The sequence below is a fragment of the Etheostoma cragini genome, chromosome 11 (genome assembly GCF_013103735.1).
Source record: "Etheostoma cragini isolate CJK2018 chromosome 11, CSU_Ecrag_1.0, whole genome shotgun sequence".
NCBI classification, from domain to species: domain Eukaryota; kingdom Metazoa; phylum Chordata; class Actinopteri; order Perciformes; family Percidae; genus Etheostoma; species Etheostoma cragini.
This window is the reverse complement of record NC_048417.1, coordinates 17,509,044-17,534,260: the sequence shown is the minus strand read 5'-3', so window position 1 is coordinate 17,534,260 and position 25,217 is coordinate 17,509,044. Positions and strand designations below refer to the sequence as shown.

At 39.8% G+C, this 25,217-nt stretch overlaps 1 protein-coding gene across 4 annotated transcripts in view; it reads left to right on the top strand.

Moving 5' to 3' along the window:
• The window catches only part of vwc2l (von Willebrand factor C domain containing 2 like), a 25,643-nt gene extending 1,375 nt beyond the window's left edge, over positions 1-24,268 (top strand). For 2 of the 4 annotated variants that reach the window (XM_034885523.1, XM_034885521.1), the window contains exons 2-5: positions 335-850; positions 7,573-7,671; positions 15,149-15,278; positions 20,784-24,268. In XM_034885523.1, coding sequence (XP_034741414.1) covers positions 434-850; positions 7,573-7,671; positions 15,149-15,278; positions 20,784-20,935 — 798 coding nt within the window. In that variant the 5' untranslated portion in view covers positions 335-433 and the 3' untranslated portion in view covers positions 20,936-24,268. The remainder of the gene's footprint in view (positions 1-334; positions 851-7,572; positions 7,672-15,148; positions 15,279-20,783) is intronic. The other 2 variants (XR_004658541.1, XM_034885524.1) reach the window with 2 other exon arrangements.
• The last annotated feature ends 949 nt before the right edge of the window (positions 24,269-25,217 follow it).

The window sequence follows — 25,217 nt, the reverse complement described above, 5'->3', positions numbered from 1 at the left end:
CCCCCCCTATCGCCACCACTACCACCCCAGGAGCGCACATGCACGCTTCTTATGTCAACAAAGGGCTGTTGTTTTTCTTTCAGTAATGATGGCATTAGTCTGTTGAGTGAGCTGCATTGGAGAGTCACATTTATCTCGGGAGATAGAATATTAGCGTAATTAACTTGAATGGTCCCTATAATGACAACTGTTTTCAGCAATGCAAAATATACAAAAGCAGAAAGGAACATATTGAAGTATTTAGGATGTGAGGTTTACTGGTTTATGAGGATATGTAACACTACAGCAGTGGAATCATCATCCATCAAATCATCTCTTATTTTTTCCACTGCAGCCCATTTCCTCGAGTGATGATGATGGTTATAATGAAGTGCAGGACGGATCCAGAGAGGATACCGGGAGCCTAGGGATGACATCCACACAATCTTGTTGAATGTGGGTATCGATGCCGCGGCGAAGGATGGGCCCTCTCCTCCTCTCGTCCGCCTTCGTCCTCCTGCTGGCCCTGGGCGCCGTGTCTCCGGCCTCGGTGGGTAACCCCGAGGATTACACCGCGGACGAGGCGGAACGGACGGCCAGTGAAAACATCGTCTTCGATGACTACCGGGGGAAAGGATGCGTGGATGACAGTGGCTTCGTGTACAGACTCGGGGAGCGCTTCTACCCGGGACACTCGAACTGTCCGTGCGTGTGCACGGAGGACGGGCCTGTGTGCGATCAGCCCGAGTGCCCCAAACTGCACCCCAAGTGCTCCAAAGTGGAGCACAATGGATGTTGCCCCGAGTGCAAGGAGGTCAAAAACTTTTGCGAATACCGGGGAAAAACGTATAAAATACTGGAAGAATTCAAGGTAAGATTTGAGTTAAGTTACAACAACCTCATTTATTTCTTACATGTTAACATGGAAACAGTTGGTTCAGAGGCTCAGCTTACACAAACGTAAGTCATGGCTGAATCCCATTTCTCCAACATTACCCCTGCCCCTTACCCCTTACCCCTTAGCCCTTGGCCCTTGGCCCTTGAAACCAAAGTGGTAAAGGTTAGGGGTGAAATTATACCCCTATGAAATGGGACACCACTTGGTTACATCACCATATAGTATTGTTGATCACAAACGTCCAAGATGCCGTCTGCAAATGTGTCTATGTCAATTGCGTGGGTTTTGATAACAGTGTCATATGCATTTATATATTTATACATGTATATTTTATAGTTATTTTATGTTCACTTTGGTGGTGGTGGTGCAGATGTTCTTATCTGTGTAGTACTTAGGTCTGATTGCAATACATATGTGCATACACACACGGTGTGTTGTATATCTGTTTCAGTTATCAACATTTTGAATGTCATTGATTTTCAGAAAAACATTTTCAGAAATTCTGTCTTTATTGCCCAATAAATTAAATATAACAGGCAAAAGCATTAAATTAAATATAACAGGCAAAAGCATTAAATTAAATATATTATGCTAAAGAACCATTATCAACTATAAGAACCATAACTTCCATATCAAACACATAAAAAGGCACTCAAATGTGTAAAACAAAAAAAAAGACATGCAAGACCACAAAAAGAAATAAACTAGAGCTATTCTGATATTACAGACCAGTCTGATGCCTGTTGGCCAGTAACACCCCCCCCACACCCACATTTCTTTCATCAGTGTCCTGTTTCATGACCAACAACAATACACAGGTGCATGAACAGGAATTAATTACAAATGATTACGATAATACAGTACCGATGCAATAATGAATGGGTACAACATGAACACATGATTTAAGAAACTTCTTCTCGTTTTCAGCCCGAAAGTTGATGTGTGTCCTCCTGCGTCCTTGTGTGATACAGAACGGTATATGTAAAGCATGTATCGATGTCTCCAAAGCAAGTAGTGTTGTGCACTGATATCAAGCAAAATTTTCTGCTAATGGTTAAAACTGTAGACCTGCGTGAAGTCCATTCGAAGGCAGAGAAATGCTGGACTGTTGTGCAAATCATCAGTGTAACGTAACAATAGCAGTTAGCGATTAGCGTTAGCATAGCAAGCTACCGATTTTTTTAAAGTTTCAATTGAGAACATGGTTGCAAGTATATATTTGCAGGACTGTATAGACCACAAAACAAGATTGTCATAATTTTTAAATCAATTATTTAATCCAAAAATGCTTACATTTATGGGTCTCTCTGGTCATTCTGGCATCAATTGTTGCTTGTTGCGCAATAAACCCTCGGTTTCAAGTAAGCTCACATCCTCACTCGGTTCCAAGGGCCATATACCCCTTCTTCACCCCCTCGTCTACCCCTAGCCCCAGGTCAAAATGAGTATTGGGACAGCACTTACTCTCGTGAATGCACAAAACCTAGGGGAAAGGGTAAGGGGTAGGGGCAAGATAGAGGAATGAGATTCAGCCTTAATAACATTTACAATCAACATTTCCAATATGATTCTGTCTCATACTATTGGAGAAACATTTAGGATTACTTAAATATAATGGCATTGTGTCATCCAGTATAATTATAAAACAGATAATACTTACATTTTTTAATCTCCAGTGTCCATCTGATGCTCACAAGTTGGTTTCAATCTTGCCAGGTTGTCAGTCACAGTCAAAGTCTGGATGCCAGTTAAGCAACCCTTTTACATATCTGTCTGAGTTGTTATAACCCCTAACTAGACTTGCATATTTGCGTTGAGTGACATACAGCCAACATGAAACAAAATCTAATGTCATGATGGTGTCATTTTTTGTAGTTGCCGTCACTGTGTCTCAACTGTGAAATAAAGCTCAAATTCACATGTGGTGGTGGGCTGGTTGTTAGGGTTTGGGTAAGGCAGACTTCCAGTTAGTATATCGCTTTTTAGCAGACTGTAAAAGTATCATAAAACAATGTGTTTATTGGACAAGGGCATAAAGATGGCTGCCTCCCAGAGTGATGTCATCCCCCTCCCTGCACCATCAACTAAACATTTACCCAGCATTACTAAACTGACAGATGCTATAAGATAATTTTAATGCTTTGATTTGCGATTTGCGGACACAGACTCATTGCTTTCATGATTCATTTTCCCTGTGTCTCCTGCAAAGGGAGCACTGTTCCTACCCACCAGACCAGTGTCTCAGCGGTTGTTACAGAGCGTGACAGTACTGCCTGATTAGATATAACACTATTAGCATGACAACTAAGGTCTGTGTTTAAATTGTTGCTGCCCATGAGGAAACCCTATCAATCTTATTCCTCACAAGTGATTGGGGCTGTGAGTAATACGCCCTAAACAAAGGTAGAGCTCTATTGGTAATCAAGGCATTTGTTCCTGTCTGTGCAAATTAAATCAGTAACCAGTTAGGATTAGTATGTCCATTGCTCCAATGGAAAACAAATACATTTTTAATTTTTGGATCTGATTTGGATTAAGAATATTTAGTACTAACGTTGATGGTGGTGGAGAGCGCTGTCTAACACATTGGTCCAAAATCTCCCATAGGTGTTAAATTGGGTTGTGATCTGGTGACTGCTAAGGCCACAGCATATGATTCACATCATTTTCATACTTATCAAACCATTCAGTGACTCCAAGTGCCTTATGGATGGGGGCATTGTCAGCCTAGAAGAGAGCACTCCTATCAGGATAGAAATGTTTCATCATAGGATAAAGGTGATAACTAAGAGCAACTTGTATTGATTTGCAGTGACCCTTTCTTTCTAAGGGGACAAGTGGATCCAAACCATTCCAGCAAAATATCACCACTGTAGGTGTCACACATTCAGGCCTGTACGTTCTCTTGGTGTACGCCACACATGCACTTGCCCCTGTTACCCAATATGATAAAGGACGTCTCATCTGACCATATCACTTTTTTCCACATCTCTGTAGATCAATGCCTATGATTTTTGCACTACTAAATCCTCAAATGTGCATTCATCTTTTTAATAAAGGGTTTATGCACTGCAACCCTACTATAATAGCCCTCTCTAAGTAATTGTTGAAGGATTGTTCTTGCTAACACAGTCTGATCACGTTTTGCAATGACATTCTCAGTCACGTTTTTCCTTACGTATTGCACAAGCATCACAGTCTTCAAATGTGCGATGTCAACCACAACGACCGACCCTATTATTAATGTCTTCCCTATAGAGCTAAATGCAGATGTGATTTTAGTCAACTAGCCAGTTGAGTAGTCTTTGAGATTTAAGCTTCTGCCATCCGTGTCCCAACAATAAACCGTCTTTCTAAGTCTTTTCCTCTTGCCATCTTGATACAAAATCAGAATCAGATTTCCTGTTAAGCATTTTCATACATGCAACAGAACATAATTAGAAAACAATTGCTTAATTGTACCATTGAGCGTCCCTGTGTTAAAGTAAATGCATTCGTTATGTTTATTTATTTAGGTTCTTCCTTTAACTTTTCACCCATGTATGATCACCTCGTAAAGTTGTTACGGTGAATGTGTTTACAAACAGTTACACATCCAACAGACACAGAGCAATATTAGCATTCATGTTTCTAGCCACCTGAGCCCCACCTGTCTCTTTTAGCTCTGTTTTTGGTCTCCATCAACCCCTAGGGGAAATGTCTAGAACTTTGTCTTTCTGCTGTGTGGTGTCGCACAGGTACAATACACTTGATTTAACAAAGCTTTTTTGACACAAAATTCTGATGCTGCTTGAGATGAGTTTGATGAGAGCATTGTCATTAAACCAAAACATAAAAGTTGCAGGCTGTAAAAGAAAAACCATAAGATGAAGTAAAATGTGTTGTTGCACTGAAGGGACTTGTCGATCTGTGATCACTCTCTGTGCACCTGAAACAACCCCTTTCACATTACATTATTTGACCCATTATCAAAAAGGAGTTAATGCCTGAAGAGGTGTCCATTGTCAGACGGTTGCCTCACCTGGAGACCATTAACTACCTGATGATGGACCCCTTGAAGGGCATTAACCCGCTAATACCATGGTTAGTTGCTTGTTAAGGTTCTTATGCAATGGAAATGTTGTTCACTGCTCCAGTAAATAAGACAAATCATGGTTATGAACCGGCAACCGGAAATATTTCCAGTCAGGTAACAGAATCCCGGCTATGAGCTGGAAAGTTAACAATATTCTAGCAAGTTTCAAACTCAATAACTTTGCGTACAGTTGACAAACAGTAGACATCATTAGACGGTATGACAAGCTAGCTGTTCAGCCATGTCATTGTCCCCAAATCAATATGTCCAGGGAGAAACGTGTACTGTCAGCCACAACCTAAAGTAATGAGTTGAATATATAGCGAATGGGTTGATCGCAGTGATACAAAGTATCGTAAGTTCAGAGGGGGAGTGGAACTTGCAGGTTGTGTGTTACAGTTGCCATCCTATAGTGTTGGAAAATAAATATCCACAGATGTTTTTCATTTTTTATTTAATTCAGCTGATTCATTTAGAGTAGTGGACAGTGAACAGATGGTAAACAGAGAAAAACAGTTTTACAAGAACTAATCAATATATATTAAATTTAATGGACACCTTGCAGCCAATCAGAATCAAGTGTTTACCTATATCATGGTACCATATAGAATACATTGTTTAAATTGTTGTGCAAGTTTGAAGTTAGAGAAATATAATAATTATGGTTAAATAACAAACATGTTAAGGCTGACTACTTCTGGTATCAGGGGAAGATGAAGCTGGGCTTAAATCACTTGTGCAGAATAGTGGCATATGGACACTATGTGCTGCAAGTAGACAAACACAGTTTAACTATTTTTTTGAAAACTCCATTGCAGTTTACTGGCCATGCAAGGCTTCAGCAGAATGCTGTCTAATCTTTGTATGTTTGTTTCAGTTTACATAATGACTTCAAGGTAAAGCAAAGAAACCTCTGCTGGGTCATGTCACTAAGACAAATTACAGTAGGAAGGGGGGCTGCACATTGAGTTAAGCCAAATAACATGTAGAAAAACATCATAATAAATTACTGCTACGCTTAATCTGTGGAAATGCGACTTTTTGAAAAATCTGACAAAACCGAAAATCATTAAGGAACAAAAAAAACATTGGCTAGGAGTTGTCCATTAGTTATTAACGGAACACCATTTTAGTTGCTTTTCAATAGGTGATTTTTTTATTTTTTTTTCATTGTTAACCAGGAGTTTTATGCCATGGCACCATTATGCTTGTGCTGATACATTTATTTGAACTAGTTAATCAACATCCAATTGAATTAATAACAATTTAGAAATGCAATTAAATAAGAAAAGTCTGCTCTTATCAAGATTATTACTATTAAACGCCTTTGGGCTTAGAATTTTTAATTGGACAAAACAAGCAATGTGAAGAGGGAAAACTGATGGGCATTTTAACAATGTGTTTACATGCTTTATATTAAATGATTACCTTCTTAATCAAAAAATAATAATCAATTTTGATAATGAAAACAATTTTTGGCCCTGCTTTATGCTTTGGCATGACAGTGACATAGTGTTGCTGTTAATAAGGGGTCTGTGAGATCAGCTCATGTTAAACCTACGGCTATGTTCTTAATCTGTACTGATTGGTGTGTGTGCATGTCGGACAGGATCAAGCTCAGTCCTGCATTGGGATGCGGGCCCACAGGTTTTTAAGGACCGCTGTGAGAGCATAAGCCTGGCAGTTTGATGTGAGATCAAGTTCATCAATAGTACAGCTCACCTGCATGCTAACCTTGACTGGTGGGTCCAGGGAAGGACATTTATTCGTACATGGAGGATAAAAAAAAGACATGAATTTGTTCTTATTTATAATTTCAGTACAAAATAGCATAATAGAAATAAAGAGAGAGAGGAAATCTGTGAGGATCCACCTCCCCTATCTGAGCCCACACAAGTAACTCAAATGTCTTTGTCCTCATCCTGTGTGCAGGTTGGGTCTCTTCCGTGAGCACATGGAAGCTTTAGAATCCTGCAGTGTTCAAGGAAATCAAAGGCCCCTCTATACAGACCCCTGTTTAGAGACGCCGACAGGTTAACCTTTGCTGTGGGCCTCATTGGCATTTCCTTTGCAGCGCTCGTGCTACATTGCAAAGACATTTGCATTTATATTCAGTAGCAGACGACAGAGAAGAAATGCAAAAATACAGCATCTCAGAATGATAACAAGAGAGATGAGGTCAGTTTAGAACGTCTGGGATGTTTAGGTTTGCATGAAGAATGAATGTAGCTATATGTACATAGTTTGGCATCAACTAACACTTTTCCATCATACAACAGGTTAGCCGTTAAGTCCCACAGAAGTAGAGTATGTAGTCCTTGACTTAGAAGTGGTATTGGGCATTCATTCAAGACAAAGCATCGTTGATCGTCATTTGTTAAATCTAATGCTGGTACAACTCATGCATCAGCAACCTGACAATCAAGTTTAAAGTACATATTTCAGGAACAACTACCCACTTAAGTATCTAGTAAGTAAAGTATTTTATCAACATAGTAAATAATACAATGTAGATTTATGTAGGTGTAGATTTACTGCCAGTGGGTATATTTTCTAGTCTTTGTTTTGTTGCCCTGTGAGAGAGTCATGCCACTCAAACAAGTAGGTATTTCACCTACAGGGTTCCCCATCAGATGAGGAAGGGACCAGTCCGCCCAGCATGGCTGATGGAATCTCTCTGGCCCCAGCGCAGCTGCAATCAAGAACCAGGAGATATAGGGTGAGTTCAGATCCCAGATCATCAGGCTAGGGCTGGGATGTGAACTCAAATGTAAACAATCCCGTCCGTGCATCCTGCGATCCCCCTAGGGAAGGGATGCAGAGTTGAAAAGAGGGGGGGGGGAGGGCTCCAACATTTTCAGTGACAATGGCACACACAATAGATATCAGCCATCGCACTCAAATCATTTCTCATGTAGAGGCAAGTATAACTGCACTGATATAACTGTTTCTGTTTCTCATGACTTTTAATTGTTTTCTCAATACATAGAAAAGTATTTGCTGAACTCAATTTTTTTTTAGAAATGTCCCGGACATGTGCGGCCAATTACAACAATGAATTTAAAACAGCATGCACACACACCCGGAGGTGCCTACACATCATACACCACAGTAATTAGCGAGTAAGCTTTTCAGCACTGACATCTATAAGACAAAACAGCCATAAAAGCTGTAAAAATGATTGTTCAAAGGGTTTTCCTATCCAATTTGCCAAAGGCAACAAGGGCCCTAATTAGAAAAATATATTAAGTGAAAACAATTAGGCCACAAAGAATTATCAAACAAGTTTTTCTGGTTTGAACTTCCTTGTACTTAAAGCTGTCCGACCACACAAAACCAATATTACTTGCATTTTTTTTTTTAATATTTTTGGTCCATATTTGTTTGTGTTATGTTGTGAATGTGAAAATGAACTGCTACCTGCTCTGTCAGCTCTAGCCACTGAAAAGAAATAAGCAGAGAAATTATTTACAAAAGCTGGTCAGTATGATGTCATGTTGCCTAAGCTCATTACTATTCATGAGCTCGCCCAGTTGCGCTGGATAAAGGATACTGATAGCCATTGGCTAGCTGTTAGCCTATCAGAGTCAAGCAGCTTAACTTGTTGAATATTAATGAGAACTAGCACAAATCAAGTCTTCTTGCAAGCTTTTTATACAATGCTAGAATGTCTTGAAACAAGGTAACCAACTCTTGTTTTTTACAAAAAATGTTGCAGAGTCCATGGCACAACTTCTGACATTACCACAAAGTAATGAAATATGTGTGGCAGGGCACCGTTAAAGTACCCCTGTACACGTATCAAGTGTTTTTAGCATTCAACTCCACTCATCCACCAGTCCTTTTCTCTCTCTCTCTCTTTCTCTGTATTCCCTGACCACTGGTGAAATATTGTTTTAACTTGGACAACAGCAGCATGCAAATTGACTGTCAACATATTCCCATCACTCCAATTAACCGCATGGGTAAGATTCCTGTGACCCTGTTGTCCAGCCTCAAAGTATTTTAGAGTACTATTTGCCGCGCTGAAGGTTATTTGACTATTCATTGCTTCCCTGCCCCCTCTCCATTTATTTAAGAGTGGGAATGAAAAGCATGACTGCCGATTCACTCAAATACCCAGTCAATAACACAGGGACAACAGAAGACTTTTCTTCAGTAAAACATTTGGCAGCACATCAACACATCAACAAGTTTGGTGCTGGCACCCCGTTTACCTTTGTGAGTTTGGGCAAAGGCATGACTGATCGTCTTCACGGTAGACCTCACACAAAAGAATGCACTAAAAGCACCAGGCACAGCTGAATACATTGAAGGAATCTGCAATGTGTTCTTAAAATAGAGTAATTCCGAAGTGCACAAAATGAAACAAAAGTGATTGCAGCAATGCAATACAATATAGTCACTATGGATACACTTCTATACATTTGGCCAAAAGTTCTCATCCACATCACACCTTATATCTTATATATGTCCTAAATAGAGATCATCAAGGAATACAAATTTCTTAGTGGATCAGTGTTATATAATTTTTTCCTTGATGCCAATTGCAGTCTAATTTACAGTCATTTTGTGTTATTTTGGGTAGGTTTTGATGGAGTGAGTGGTGGGTTAAAGCGTAACTCTTGCCAAAATGTAACCTAGGGTCTTTTTGTGAATCTACCCATGTGGAATTTAGGTTAAAAGCATAATAAGGATGGAAGCACCACTTTTCAGATTGACCGTATTTTTGTTTTTGGTCAAATGGCCTTTTTAATGGGAGAGCTAGGGGCCCTTCTATGATAACATCAAAATCAACCTTTTTAAAACACTAAGAAGGCTCGACACAACATGAACCTTTGCTCAAAGTATCCCATAGTAGTGCCCCTAGCACTCCCATTCATAAGGCCATTTGACCGAGAAACAATGACACGGCCAATCTTAAAATGGTGCTTCCATCCTAATTATGCTTTTAAAGTTTGACTCGGGTACATTCACAAAAAGACCCTAGGTTGCATTTTGGTGATATATATATATATATATATATGACGATATATACAGTTAATAAAAACTATATACTGTGTATATATATATATATACAATGCATGTTATCCACTGTAATACAACATGGACGTACCTGTGAGATCATGACACACATTTGGATGAGAACGTCAAGAAGCCAGCTGTCATTTCTTGCCAGTCCAACAACAATAAAAATAAAAGTGAGCCATCAACAATAAAGCTAAATCTTAGTCTTGTTGTTTCTGGCTCACATTCATCACCACAACATATTGATTGCATCGCCTCAAACCACATAAATAACATATGTTAATTCTTGTTGAGTTTAATTCCAATGTATCTCTGCAATTTACCAGCAGCCACTATTCAAAACAACGCCTTTGCTTAGAAAATAAATGAAAGGTTTAGCAGATTTACTCATGCATCACTAATGTGTACTTTAAGGACTATATGATGTCTAATTGTTTTATTCTCTATCCTCTAAAGATAGTAACATGATTATGGGGGGAAAAAGGGAAACTGTATCTGTGCCAGATGGAGACTCTAAAACTGTGTCTAATTGTTCCCATTGTTATGTTTTAGAGTTATTTCCTAGCTGTGTGTTTGGCAGATGATCAAATATGAATAGAAATCGGTGTGAGTCGGATCTTTACCATCCACTTAACTAACTGTCCTGCTCCTACAGTAAATAAATGATTGTGGTGTGCTTTTACTTATAGTTAGGTACTTAAAAACTAAAATGTAATCCACCATCCACTGCTAAGTAAAGGCTCTATTGAGGAGAGGAATGTCATGTGTTAGCCTGTTGCTTTTATTACCAAAATAAGTAATAACTATTAGATTCATGTTGTTGTTTTGACCCTGTTCGCAGCTGCTTTTGTTATGAAGGTCATGTTTCCATGGATACAGTAGTAGCAGTCTTATCCTGGCATTGACCATATTCAGGATATGTAACATAAAAAAAGCTGGTTATTCATATATCTAATTCAACAACATACAGGTTTCTGAATTTCTGTGTCAATGCAGGTCAGACTCTTCCACATCTAGCCCCTCTCATTCTGTCCTGACTGAACTCTTTCAGCATTTAACAGTGAGCCCATTTTTGTTACTTGCTGCTGCATTCTGGTTTCAGTTTCTCCATCTTATCAGCAATATAATAGAATGAGAGTGACTAAACAGTGTACCCTCTGCATTAGAGTTTCAGACATGGGTCAGATGTGACCATTAAACCCCACAGAGTTCCTACAGCACCCCCTCTTCTTGCATTCTCCATATCATATGGGATGGCAATAAACTAACGTTTTTTTAGCACATCAATCACAGGTCTGAGTTTGATCGACTAATAAATGAAGTTGAGGGAACGTTTTTGTACATGGCAGACTAAGATGAACAAAGTGTTTACATGCCACAGTATCACAGTATCTTTTAATCGCAGTACTTCAGATAGCATATTGGCCTTCTAAAAAAAAAACGATAATTCAGGTTTCTGAAACCAGGATATGGTGTTTACATGCATAACCATAAAACCCGGATTCTACAAAAATTAAAAGGAGTGCTAGTTTGCATGTAAACACACTTAGTAGGCATGAACCTCCATTTAAAGACTGTGATAAGCAGACACTATGAAGCTCATGATTGCAGACTGCTGTTGCTCCAATCTCCTGACGAGATATATTCATTATTAGCGAACATAATGTTGACTGATCCTGGGTTTCTGCTGCTGGCAGTGTCAATATAAAGAAATAATCTGGCTTTTTGAAGAAGGGTTGTATGAGGCACTTATTGATAGTAGTGTATTACTTACAGTAGATGACGATTGGCACACTGCCAGTTTGGAGAAGCAGACGAGTACCAACATAGAAGCTGATGTGGACGGGGACAGCAGCAAAACATACTTTAGTATAGCCCCCTGAAAAAATGTATAACAGTGAGTGTATGCTATATTTAGAATATTTTCACTGCTTTACCTTGCAGTCTGCCCTTTCCTTTGGCACTACATTTTCTCAACGTTTTCATGTGCACTGTATTATGTTGCTAGTTGGATTAAACCAAAAAATAAAAAAGAGAGTGATTATGACAGTGAGCATGAAAAAGAGGATACCTTTGTGAACCAAAATATAAAGAAAAATATCTTGCAGAGGGAGACTGAACGGCTGAAAAAGAAAGAGGGGAAACATCTGTGGAAACTGGAGGAAAGGGGCTGAAGGGTTAAGCGGTAAAAAATATTCAAAATACAGCATACGCTTAAACTGAAATGGATTTTCTTAGGTGGGCCTTTTAAGTTGGCTAAAATCCATTTTGCTGCTGACCCTGTCTACAGCAGGACATTGCTTAGCTTCAGTGCCCGCTGCCGGTTTCTCCAAACTGCCAACGTGGTAACTGTCATCTAATGTAAGTAATACACTGATTATCGATAAGTACCTCCTACAACCCTACTTCAAAAAAAAAACAACTATCCCTTTAAAGTTAGGTGTAATTGATTTTATATGTTGCCCAAGGTTAAGGTACCTCATCTTCACTCAACCCAGAAAGCTAATGGACAACAACAACGCTGACTGAGCTTTATATATTCAATTACTGGTGCAAGGATGAAGCCAGATATTCCTGATGGAGAAACACGTAGAATCGGAAACCTGAAATGCAACGATGACATCTTGATACAAGCTTGAATGTGTCAGACACAGACCTCTATCTCCACTGCTGACCCTGAATCCCACCTTGCCAGCCCCCGTAGATTAAGTCTGTCAGGTTGGGAAACTATATCTTCCATATGTATGACACATCTTGCCTTGTTATTGGTACATTTCTGTATGAGCGCTCAAACTGACGGAGAGGAAGATAACTGTATGGATGTTTAACTCTCTGAAGGATAAACAGTCTTGCTGTGGTTTAGTTACATCAGGGCACTGGTGTCAACTACTTGTGTTGGTAAAATATGAGAAGAATTTCTGACAGGAATTTCTAATGAGAGGAGTTATAGATGTTCAGGCTCCATCTATTTCTTAAAAGCTTTTACTATTTCAGTACAGCTAGACTAGAAAAAGGAAAGGTGTGTTTTACATTAGGGTGAGGCAGCTCTAAAATATGCAACAGGCACAATGAACGAGCGGATTAAATCTATTTTCATTAAGTTTGAATCTTTTAAAGGAACACACCGACTTATCAAGACTTTAGCTTATTCACCATACCCCCCAGAGTTACATAAATCTATACATACCTTTCTCATCTCTGTGCGTGTTACTTACTTGTTACTTGTTAACTCTGTCTGGCGCCCCCACCAATAGCCTAGCTCAGCACAGATCCAGCAACGTTTTCTTCTTTACATGTTGTGATTTGTATAGTCACAGCGTGTACAAATCCAAAGCACAGCTACTTTTGCTACTTGGGCGGAGTGATTTGCTGGCAGCACATGAGAAACCCCTTGGTGAAGAGTACAGAGTTTGCCTGGAGTTCGCTCAGAATTGGAGTAATAATCACTCCGCCCAAGTAGCAGTGTTTCACCTTCTGAGAATAGGTCCTAGTATTTATACGATTAGAAGATGCATGTGTCTCTGACCTTGTAATTTGTACACGCTGCAACTATACAAATCACAACATGTAAATAGTAAAATGTTGGCGTTATTTTGTCATTATTGGGACCAGTAGGCTAGATGGAGCTGGTTACCTCCGGGATCTGTCCGGAGGTGAGAAGGGTATGTATGGAATTATGGAAGTATGTATGGAAGTATGTAACACTTGAGAAAGTTGTATACATTTTCTGAAACAGTCTTAGGTTCACGTCTGAATTATCTCTACTCTGATCCTTGGAGACCTCGTTCTACATATAGATTTAAGTTAAAGAAGAATGGCTGCAATCAGAGAATGGGTTATGCATTTGTATTCCTTTTTACTGCCCACCTTCTCATCTTTTAATGTTGCTCATATTCAATTTGGAGCTGCAGTGCATTCAGACTACCATAAATTCCAATAAAATACAAGTCTGGGCACTTCCCACTTTGTGCCACTTAATGCATCCTGGCAAAATTGGCTGTTAAAAGTCATATTAAAGCATCCAGTATTACCACAGCCCTTTCACTTAACTAGGACAGTTGTTTTTGTTGCTACAATTCAATCATAGTAGATGGAAACATAGCAAACTGTCTAGAACTAATGAAGTTTGGAATAGCTGATGGCATAATGACATAAAACATACATTTCGGGGCGGGCTCTAGCTCACCCAGTAGGAGCGTGCTCCCCATGTTGGCTGAGTCCTGCAGCGGCCTGGTTTGGAACCCAACCTGCGGCCCTTTGCTGTGCGTCACCCCCCATCTCTCTCCCCCTATCCACTGTCACTTTAATAAAGGGAAAAAGCCCCATAAATTTCAAAGCACAACATCCAGCATTTAAAGGAGTAATACAAATCAAAACATTTTGGGAAAAATAAATGGATAGCCCAGTTTATTAGGACTCATCTGAACCAACAATTGCTGGATTTCAGGTGCTGCTCTCCACCTACTTAACAAACAAAGTCTATACTGTATCAAATGTGAACATTACAAAGGATTAACACATATGACACATTTGTAACCTCTAAGCATAGTAAGGAGAGCAGGTAGAGCAGACCCAGAGCAGAGATACCCTAAAAAGACTCTTTTCCTATGAAGAGCAGACAGAAAATCTAATATGATGAACAGTTGACCTTTTTGTGATTTGGAAACAGTTTTGTATTTTTCCACTCCATGTAATTCCATTACGGTTCATTTTACGGTCAAAAGACTTTTTAAAGGTAGAGTCAAGTCAGAGGCAGCAGCTCAGAGAGCTGCACAGCTCTGATTTACATGTTGCAGAGGTGGTCAGATAAGCCTCTGAACTATTTCCTGAGGCAGGCCGCAGCAGAATGCAGCAAAATACTAAACATCATGAACACTACTTCAGATATTCCCTTATTAATTATTTCTAAGGATTATTTTAAGTCAGCTATGGTCTCTCTTAAAATGCAAGAAGCCTAATAAAATTGGCCTTGTGAATAATGTATTACCTTGTTTCTTTGTTCATGAAGACAGTATGAAGTGCATAACAATAACATTTTTAATTGGGAAATACCAGCACAGGAGCATGTTGACTAGTAGTAATCATGTAAAGCACACACATACACACGGATAGAGGTGAAACGTACTGATTCATCTAATCCAGATTTCTCTTGCCCCCTCTGCCCACAGCCGTCACCCTGTGAATGGTGCCGCTGCGAACCAAACAATGAGGTGCACTGTGTGGTGTCCGACTGCGCAGTCCCAGAGTGTGTCAACCCTGTGTACGAGCCGGAGCAATGCTGCCCCATCTGTAAAAACGGTAAACACACATCTCCTTTGGAATTCAACACACTCTCCTCAGAAGTCATTACATTTTCATTAAACCAATGGCGGAAAGTGTATCTGTGGTATCGCCATTTGACGGCCGTGCCTTTAGAGGATGAGGATGTAATTGATGTTTTATGAATTAAAATTATTACCTTGGGCCTGTTGGACACTAATGAGCAGTACTGGTTTTAATTATAAATGACACACTAAGCAGAGTAAACATTAGCCCGTTGATTAAAGGCATGGTAGGAGGGACTAATGGGTCCTCTGAGAGCCTTTTATCTCCCAGCGCCCTGATGCCCTTGTCACATGCAGCCAATCCCAAATAAGAATCATAGGATTCCAATGGTTCATTGGCTATTTACAAGGCAAGGTGGGAGACTAGCCTCAATCCTCAGGGACAGATGCAGCTTAATGACTAAAGTACAACTGCTCGTCTGCAATGTGATCCTGACTGAAAAGCTCTATAAGCTATATAAGCTCTAATAGTTTTGTTTTGTAATTTTACACAGTTCTAATGTAAGCTTCATATCATTTGAGAGATGAAAGAGCCAACAAAGAAAGTTTGTCTGAACTCAGTGAAAACCAGATAAACTAGATGTACTCACACAATTATTGCATTCCGCCTTCTCATTATGTTAAGTGTCACAGCAAGAATATAGAATTTGTTCATGAGTATTTTTGCTATAAGCCAAAAGAAATAATAAGAAGCGGTTGACATATACATGTTAAGAGAACAATTTGGCTTGAGGCAGATGCTAAATGGCTATTTCACCACAACTACCCACATTTTCTATTCACGCTTTCTCTCATTTCCTCTTTATCCCTCTTGCTTGCTTTCTTTTATTTCAACACACACACACACACACACACACACACACACACACACACACGCACACACACACACACTCTAACAAGGCTGCAAAAGCTGCTAGGAGAGAGCTAATCCAGGCTGACAGGACACAGTGACACCCTTGGCATTTCAGGGTAGGCCTGCCGTTCCTAGACTCCCCAAGGGTGCCTGGTCAGGCTCTGGCAGCCAGTTAAATCTCTATGGAAGCTAAGGGCTGTGGGGAGAGGACAATGAAGAATGCTGTTTAGCTCTCATTTTTGGCCAAGGGACAGGTGGTTGTGGAAAGAAGACATCCACTTATGTGCTGCAGTTAGACATGCAATCATTGGAAGACAATCACACATTTGTCTTATACTTTACCGGCAGCAAGCGTCTGGTTGTGAAATGAGAACAACCCTTTCCAAATGTCAATGTGTTTTCTCACAAAGGAACGATTATGAGACGCATCAGTTTGTAGTTTGGTGATTGTGGTGGCTCCTGCTTAACCCCGTGCCAACTAAAATCACTTAACAGTTTGCTAGAGGTTTTGTTTTTTAGTGAAAGGTATTTCCCAATTTGCAAAGACTGATTCATAAGTCTGCAGCCATGAATGGAGCTAAATGCTAACATTAGCCTGCCCTTCCTAATAGGTTTGAATGACAATGGTAACATGTTGATGTCAAACAGGTCTGATCTGAACCATAATCATTTTATTGGTTTAGCATGTTAGCATGCTAACATTTGCTAATTAGTACTACAAATAAATTGGGTCATCCCTGTTATGCAGCAACATTTCAATCCCCATGAATTACTTCCCCATAGGCTCTTTAAATTATGATAATAAATGGCTTCACTTATAGATTAAAGTTGTCTTTATTACCTAAACAGAGTAATGTACATTAAAAATATGTTTAATTGTATTATATTTTTGCAATATCAAAAACTTTAGTGATTTATTGTTTGGTACATGTGCTCGGACTCCTAAAGGTCCACCCTGTTGCATTTTGAAGAAGTTCCAGTACAGGTGAATGGCTGAAACCCACTCATTCTGAGATAGTTACAGCTTTTGTTTTAACCATAAAACCAATCAGAATTGTCAAGGGCTGGCCAATGGCTGAGGGGTAAAATGTTATTGAGGCGTTGCACACCATTAATTAGATCCCATTAATTATTAATTTGGTAATTTGGAAATTAAAATATGTCTTGATTCTTAAAAAAGGCAAAATGTGGTTCATTAGTGAACATTTTCTAACAAGATTAAAGACCATAATTTAATTTAAGGCAGGTCTTAACTACATTTCACCGTCTAAAACCTTTTGGCGACAACCTGGTCGTGCAGATGGATTTTTGACCAGCATATCAATGCTTCTGGTTGACAGAGTTTTTTTCCAAAGCTTCCTATTATTAGGATGTAGCTTTTCAGCTCATCCACTTCTTGGTGTTACACCCTGAAACCAGCAACAGTGAGCAGAAAGGAGCACAATGGAACCGTCAGCCAGTGGGAGTGCTTATCTCAGAGAACCACGTTCAATGAGTCTGACTGATTTAGCAGTAATCGTTATCATGAATTATGTACTGTAAATGTATCAAGGGATGAATGTAATTATATCATTCTTATTAAGAAAATGAGTAGTGTGAAAATGGCCAGCGTTTCCTCACCATGATAGGATTAAACCATAGATCTACTTATCTGTCTGAAGAGTCATTGTGAGTTTTTAACAGACATATCATACAGCAGCAGTGCTATAGAGCTGGCAATAATTAGGGAACATATTCAGACTGACAGATATTATTTGGAAAAGCTGCAGTTTTTTGTGAATTAGGTTTTTTTGGCAGGTGAGTTTGTATGGAAGCATTTCTACCTCTAGGCAAGGGCTATAATTGTATTTGAGCCAAATAGAAGGTAGTGAGCCCTAAAATGCGTTCAGTCCATAAGCTGCAGTCAGGGAAAGTATGATATGCTGAGACGGTTTTGACACAGGACAAACATTTGACTTCACTACATTTTATTGGCAATGTATCAATCAAGTTTGGACAGGTGACAGTGTGTCCTTCAAACGGTGACAGGTAGTCCACAGTGAAACTGTGTCCTTGTGGCTCCAACTGGCTATAAACAATCACACTTGGCAGCCAGCACCAGTCACCCTCTCTTCCCTCGTCAACCTCTACTGAATTTGTCCTGTAACCTGTGCCTGCTTTCCACAGACAAATCAATGAGAGTTAAGACTTGGCAAGCATTCTTAATGTCTTGTCTAAGCTCAGATCAAAGGGTTTTTATTAGGTCCGAATAGAGCATGGGAGCCATGTATGCTGAGGCAAAGAATGGGGATACCAGGTAGCCAACACTCCCCTTTGTTAGTGTCACATGGATGTTTATGGCCTCCTGCACCTTCTTTTCACTCATAAACACTGCAGGAGATAGAACTAAATACTCTAGACATATAAAGCAAAAGGTTGTGAAATAATAGACTATAACTAAATAAGAGCTACTCTTTAAGCAGCGGTTGAATGGAAATACATTTACTCAAGTACTGTACCTAAATACAAATTTGAGGTACTTGTATTTTACTACAATACATTTAAGTGGCACACATTGTCCGTTTAACTGCACTTCATTTGTCTGACAGCTTCAGGTACTAATTACTTTTCAGAGTATACATTTTCACACATTTCTTGTCCAGCAAAAAAATATGTATCTTATTCAATGGGTTATGAAAATTCTCATGCTTCTTCAACTTAATAAACCATAAAAGAAAACTTTGTATTAGCTGGAAAATGCATTGTCCCAAAATTGCTACAAACAGACGAATGCTGTAGATTAAAACTACCCAATATTATATAAAGTAGTAACATTTTTTATTTTTTATTTGTTTATTAATCCCCAATGGGGAAATTACAATTTACACTCTGTGTACACACTTTGTTGGTACTCACACACAGGCCTGAAATACACACACATGCTCAGCACCTATACATGCACTAATGGAGAGATGTCAGAGTGAGTGGGCTGCCAGCTGAACCAGCACCCTGACCTGTTGGGGGGGTACGGTGCCTTGCTCAAGAACACCCGGCAGTGCCCAGGAGGTGAAGAAACATCTCTCCAGCCCCCAATCCACACTCCGTAGTTTTTGGTAAATCATATATAAATTTGTAAAACACAGAGGGATCAATTTACTGCAATGTGAGTACTTTTAATTTTAATTTAACTGACGTACATTTTGCAGATAATACTTGCATTCTTTTGCCTTAATTAATGAATTTGAATGTTTCTTCCACTGTCTTTAGGCTATTAAAACACTTGGTTAAGATTTGCTAAAAATCAGGATCTTACTTCCACATTAAGTCAGCGTGACCCATCTCATGTTGCGAGTCAGTGTGACTTGATGATGATCTGTACCCAAGCATAATTGTGTGCTTCGAGTTACCTAAACATTATCACACAAAAAAACTAAGAAGCCTTTGTCACAGTGGATATTCTGACTTGTGAAAGGCACAGGAGTTACTATTTTGGCTCTGTCCCAGTACGCCATGACAGTGTGACAGTAAGCCAACATGCACAATACCAGGACCCTGAAATCAAAGCAGCTAAATGGAATACAGTCATCATTAATTTTAATAATCACACCTGTTCCTTTTCTACTGTGACATGTCAAAAAGGCCTATGCTGTGCCCAAATTGAGTAATTGTGCAGATTTGCATGCAGCTGGCCTGTAACACCAGGTTGTCCATAAAAGTAAGCCGTGAAAGCTACTGTGTCTTTTCAGAGTTACGAGACATATGAGTTTTTTATGACTACTCGTAGAGTCTTGAATCAAGCAGGTTTTTACAGAGCTAAACCAGAGCAAACCAAAGTCACCGTCACACCAACTGAGCTGCTGATTGCTTCATCTAAATGATTAAAACCAGGAATAATTCCTGGCACCTTCTGGTTCTGCTGTCTCAAGAAGTTGAGAGGGAGAAACAATGTAGACATAATTAATTCATACTGCATTCCCAGGTAACAGCGTTTCAGCTTCCTTAAGTACAGATCCTAAAATGTACCAAGGCTGTTTCTCTCTCTGAGATGATCAAATACATGGGTATGAGGCGTTCCAGTGGTGCACAAACACTTTTTAGAATAAAAGAAATATGTTCAACAAAAAGGGTTCCCACAGGTAAATCCCACAGTGTTTTAAAGATAAATCAGACGTCAAAATTAATCAGAGTTCTTTGTTGTTTAAATCAGTTTTTAAGGAATTGCGAAGGCGTTCTGTGGTCTTTTGGAGTTTTGTGGTCTTTTTCATACAGACTGAAGTGATTAACACCATCCTCCCTACTGCATCTCAAAGCAGCTTTCTCTCTGTCTCTCTCTCTGTACTCCAGCCTCTCTGTACTGCCAAGCCAGCGCCTGGCAGGCTTCTCTGCTCGCAGCGCATTAGGATGCAAAGCGCTCCATGTCGAGGGAGAAGGGGAGACTAACAAAAGCGCTTTAGTGTTGCAAAAACAAGCCCATCGGTGCATGCCTGTGAAAAGATCTGTACGTCTGCTCTGACTCCTCTAACTCCCTGCAGCTCTCTGCATCACTCGCCGTCCCTCCGAAAAGAGAAGCCCTCAGGAGAGCCACATCCATTTCTTGTCGTTCTCATTCCTCCATTCCTGTCTTTTCTCTCCCTTCCCATGCGGCAGGTCCAAATTGCTTTGCTGGAACAACGATCATCCCAGCCGGAATTGAAGTAAAGGTGGACGACTGCACCATCTGTCGCTGCCACAACGGAGACTGGTGGAAGCCGGCGCAGTGCTTGCGGCGGGAGTGCCTCAACGGCCAGACATTGTCATAGAGAGACTCCACCGGGGATGGTGGAAAAGCTCAGGCAAGGCCCTGCCTAATGCACCATTTTGTATGATTGACAGGGCAGGAGCACAAATCCTAAGCAACCTGAGACAGCATAGCATCGAAGAGATGCTCTCACAAGCGTCACACAAACACAAATGTAGCTATTGAGAAGAAGACGGAACTTGTCTCAAGGCTGTTTCCATCCTCCAGTTTTAATTGTCCAATATATTTTCAGAAGTTGACTTGCTTGACCCGCTGCTCTCACACAAAAGGTTTCTAAGCTCCACGAACTATTTCCTAACCGTTAGCAATGTTGAAATGCTGTATGTATGTAAAGTTGATTTCTGTATGTACGCCATTTGCTTGTTGTACTTGTCTGTCACAATCACGCAGGTGTTGTAATATTCCAACATCGGGGAAAAAACTAACCGTAAGCACACTTAACGTCGCTTTTTTTGCCATACGAGGATTGACATTGGTGAAAACACTGCAAAGGCGTGCTTGAGTTTCACGACTTCACTCTAAGAGCTTGTTTACAAGATGCACATCACACATAAATGTTTGTGTCTTTGTAAGACTTTTTATCACTATGGCAGGAACTCACCTCTAACACTTAGATGATGCTACTGTCAATTTTATAAACTGCTATACACCCCAAACGCTGAATTTATTGATCAACATACCACTGTTTTTAAATCATGTCTCTGTATAATATCAGCAAAGGGAGGGGAAGCTGTAAAATTCGGAAAGGTGGTAGTGAGCAACTATGAGAAGGGGTAGATGGAAACTTCTGCAACTCTGCATCAAAACAACTTTGGGCAGCCTCTTACGGCTTAATTGTCGTTATTGTTTTCTCTCGGAGGTCAAAATCCTCCAAAATTCCTGCTAACTAACTGCTTGAACTTGTTATCAATGCAATTAGCAAGCCAAGAGCAGCCTGCTTTCATTCCCTTAAATCAAGGCGTATTCTGTGATAAATCATGCAGCTGGGTGCTTGGTGCTGCCGCAGCCAGCATGCTCGGCACACTCCACAAGAATCAGCAGACAAAAGGAGGGAATCTGCATTTGTCTAAATGCTTTTAAGCAGCATTCACGTGCATATGGTCCGTGTGAGAATACATCAGCACGCCATTCATCCAATATGTCATAGCCACAATACTGTTGATCTCCAGCCAGTGAAGCACTTAAACATACGTATAAGGCTTGTTAAGATACAAAGCTGTTACATTATCCCATTGCTATAGATTGTGTAGTAGATTTCCACCCCTTCACCCCTTCCCAATGTTAGAACAGCTCTTCCCTTCAAATGCTGTGTGGCTATACGGCCAGACCTGCAACATAGAGAGACGCTAACGTATTGCCAAGATATTTTCCCAGACCCGAGTGGTCCTCAATGCGTCCAGTCTAGAAGAGAAAGCATCCAATCAGGGCCCAAAAGACGGTATTTTCGAGATGATAAATAGTAGTAATTAATTCAAAAGGTGAATTCCAGTAAACTCATGCCATTTATCACAAGATTTTTTTCCATTTCCAGAAAATCAGTTCCCCTTAACCTTATAAACCCTATTCCTGGGTGGTGATGGATGGGCTGCTTAATAGCGGCTCCCAGCGCTCTGTAATGAGACAGAAATGAACATTGGTAAAAAAGACCAATGACTAAAGATGTATATTACTTTAAAAAGCACTAAAACTCATTTTTGGAAAAATTTCAGTCTGTACTGATATTCCTATTGTAAAGCTGCAGCAAACGGTTTGCTGGATGAAACACAGAACTGAAAGAGTGTGGGTGGAGTTCAAGTCCTAGGTATAACAATGGAGCTCGGGTCATTTTTATCATTAAGCTACCGTGATTTAGTGTCTCTCAATGTGAAAAGACAGTCCTCTTCTATCTGGCTTGAAGTCTGCACACATAAAACAAAACGGACATCTACGGTTTATCAATCATAGCGTCAGTGCTGCAGATATTTTAGGATTAATAAAAGAGCTTCAGTCATCTTAATTACTTTAGATGCCAAATAATTATTCAGCGTGCACATGTATCCAAAAATATATTGGAATTACTTTACTGGGTAGCAAAGACTGAAGTGAGTGTGCCAGGGCTCAGAGGCATTGCTGCCACCACCGATGCCTTATTGCTACTGTTCCAGATAAGATCCACAAAGCATGGCCTTTGGCTTCAAACAGTGAATGAACAGCCCAGACTGCTTCAAGTGCTACTTTGTTTGGACTCCTCAGTGCAATGGTTTAACGTTATGTATTACCCAAAGCTCGTTATTGTTTTACCCTTTGACATTCCTGTAAAAGCCAGCAGGGAGGATTACAAGGGCAAGGACACAGCCAGCTCAATTACAGCTAGAAAAAAATACAGAATTTAATTCACAGATAGATCTTAAAATAAAAGTGGTTTTGATAGAAGCAAAAGTAGAAGATGATGGCAGATAGAAGTATCCCGGCTACTTGATCCAGATGACAATGTGAAATTGCAACAAATTTAGAGTTTGATTGTTCTGCCTAGTTTCCTCCCGTGCTTCTGAGGTGCATTTCATTCATAGCTCTCATTGACAGCTACACCGGATGAGTTAGGATTGACATGGATTAACATACAGTTGATTCCCATGTGTGTTGTTTTAAAGAATAGGCTGCATTCAAAAATACAATAAAAAAAGCATTTCAGACAAAGCCTGTGTCTGGGCGAACCAGGGGGAATTACATTCCTCCTTGCAAAATGTGTAAAGCTGCACAGTTTCAAGGACAGGCCAGCAGCGTAATCTATGTTCATTTTTTGCCAAGAAACTTGAGTCTTAATGTCTGTCTGTAAATGTCTATTCAAATTACCACCATCTGTCCTCTGATTTTTTCAAACTGTAGGCTTGTACATGGCCATTTTGTAAAGGTATGCCATTTGCTTTTTCCATGAGACACCGACTTACTGTAGCTGGAAACCATGACAGATTATTTTTTTGTCCTTTATCTTTGTTTCAGCGACAAAACTGTTACATAAAGTGTGCCTGAAAACCAACACAGAGTATTATCTGGAATACGAAGAGAGAAACACTGTTATTATACAATCAATTGTATTCGTTTTAGGGCACCAAGGGTCTGTTCATGAGGGACTCATAGTATCATTTCTATAACAAATTTGAAATTTACATTTAGAATTAAGAGCATCTTTGATTGTATATGACCACACGCTCGCACAGGTTCAGCCCATGCTGTAAAAGAAATAGGTCCAATTATTTTTAAAGTTAAACAACCCTTGATGTTCCCCATGTTGTTCATATGTAAATATCTTCAAACGTATAATATGTATTCTGAAATCTAAAATGGAGTAAAAAAACACATGAAATGAGAAAATGTGTATTATTCATTGAGACAAAGTATTTTGTTAAATAGACTTGAAAATAAGTAATTTTTTGCAAAAGTGAATGAATTTCTTTTTTTGTGGTTTGTCCACTGCTTTCTGACACAAGATCATTTAAGGTGTCATGAAAAAGGACAATTAACAACTAATGAAAAATGTATTACTGCCAAAAGCACAGCTTTTCTTTGCAACTGAATGCGCTGTATGGTGGATGCGGCTGGGAAACTCTCCTTGAATTTAGCCTTATTCTAAGCAAAACTCTAGGTAATCTTTCTATAAGCAGAACATGACTGAATAAATAAGAGTATAGTATTTTCCTGGGATGCCATACAGAGAAAAAATTAGAAGATACCCTTGCTTAATGGTATTGTAATGCTCAGTGAGTTCAAGGGCATTACTCACAGGTTCATTCCTTCATTCCATTTCATTACAAGTCAGTCTGGGCTTCTATCTTGTCTGCACTACTAATTGCCTTCTCCCACCTCCCGCCGACGACACGAAAATGGAAGCAATTTTATGCAGCACACAGCAATCAATAGCAATTAGGTGCATCCCTGACTATTGAAAATGGCATCTTGGGAGATGGCTACTAGAAGACCTCTTAAAGCACACATACCTTCAGCCCAGCATTTGGTTGGTACAAACACACAACTTGTGTACACAAAAGTTGGACACAGCAAGTTACTGTAATTCTTTATCATCAGGATGCTCAAATAGTTCCTTAAGACTCTCCAGCTGATCCAGAATGCTGCATCGCGTGTTCTGACAAGAACTAAGATCATATTTCTCCTGTATTAGCTTCTCTGCATTGTCTGTCTGCATTGAAAATCCTTCTCCTGACCTACAAAGCTCTAATGGCGTTTTTCCACTGCTGGTAACAGCTTGCCTCGGCTCGCCTCGGCCCGCCTCGGCTCGCCTCGGCCCA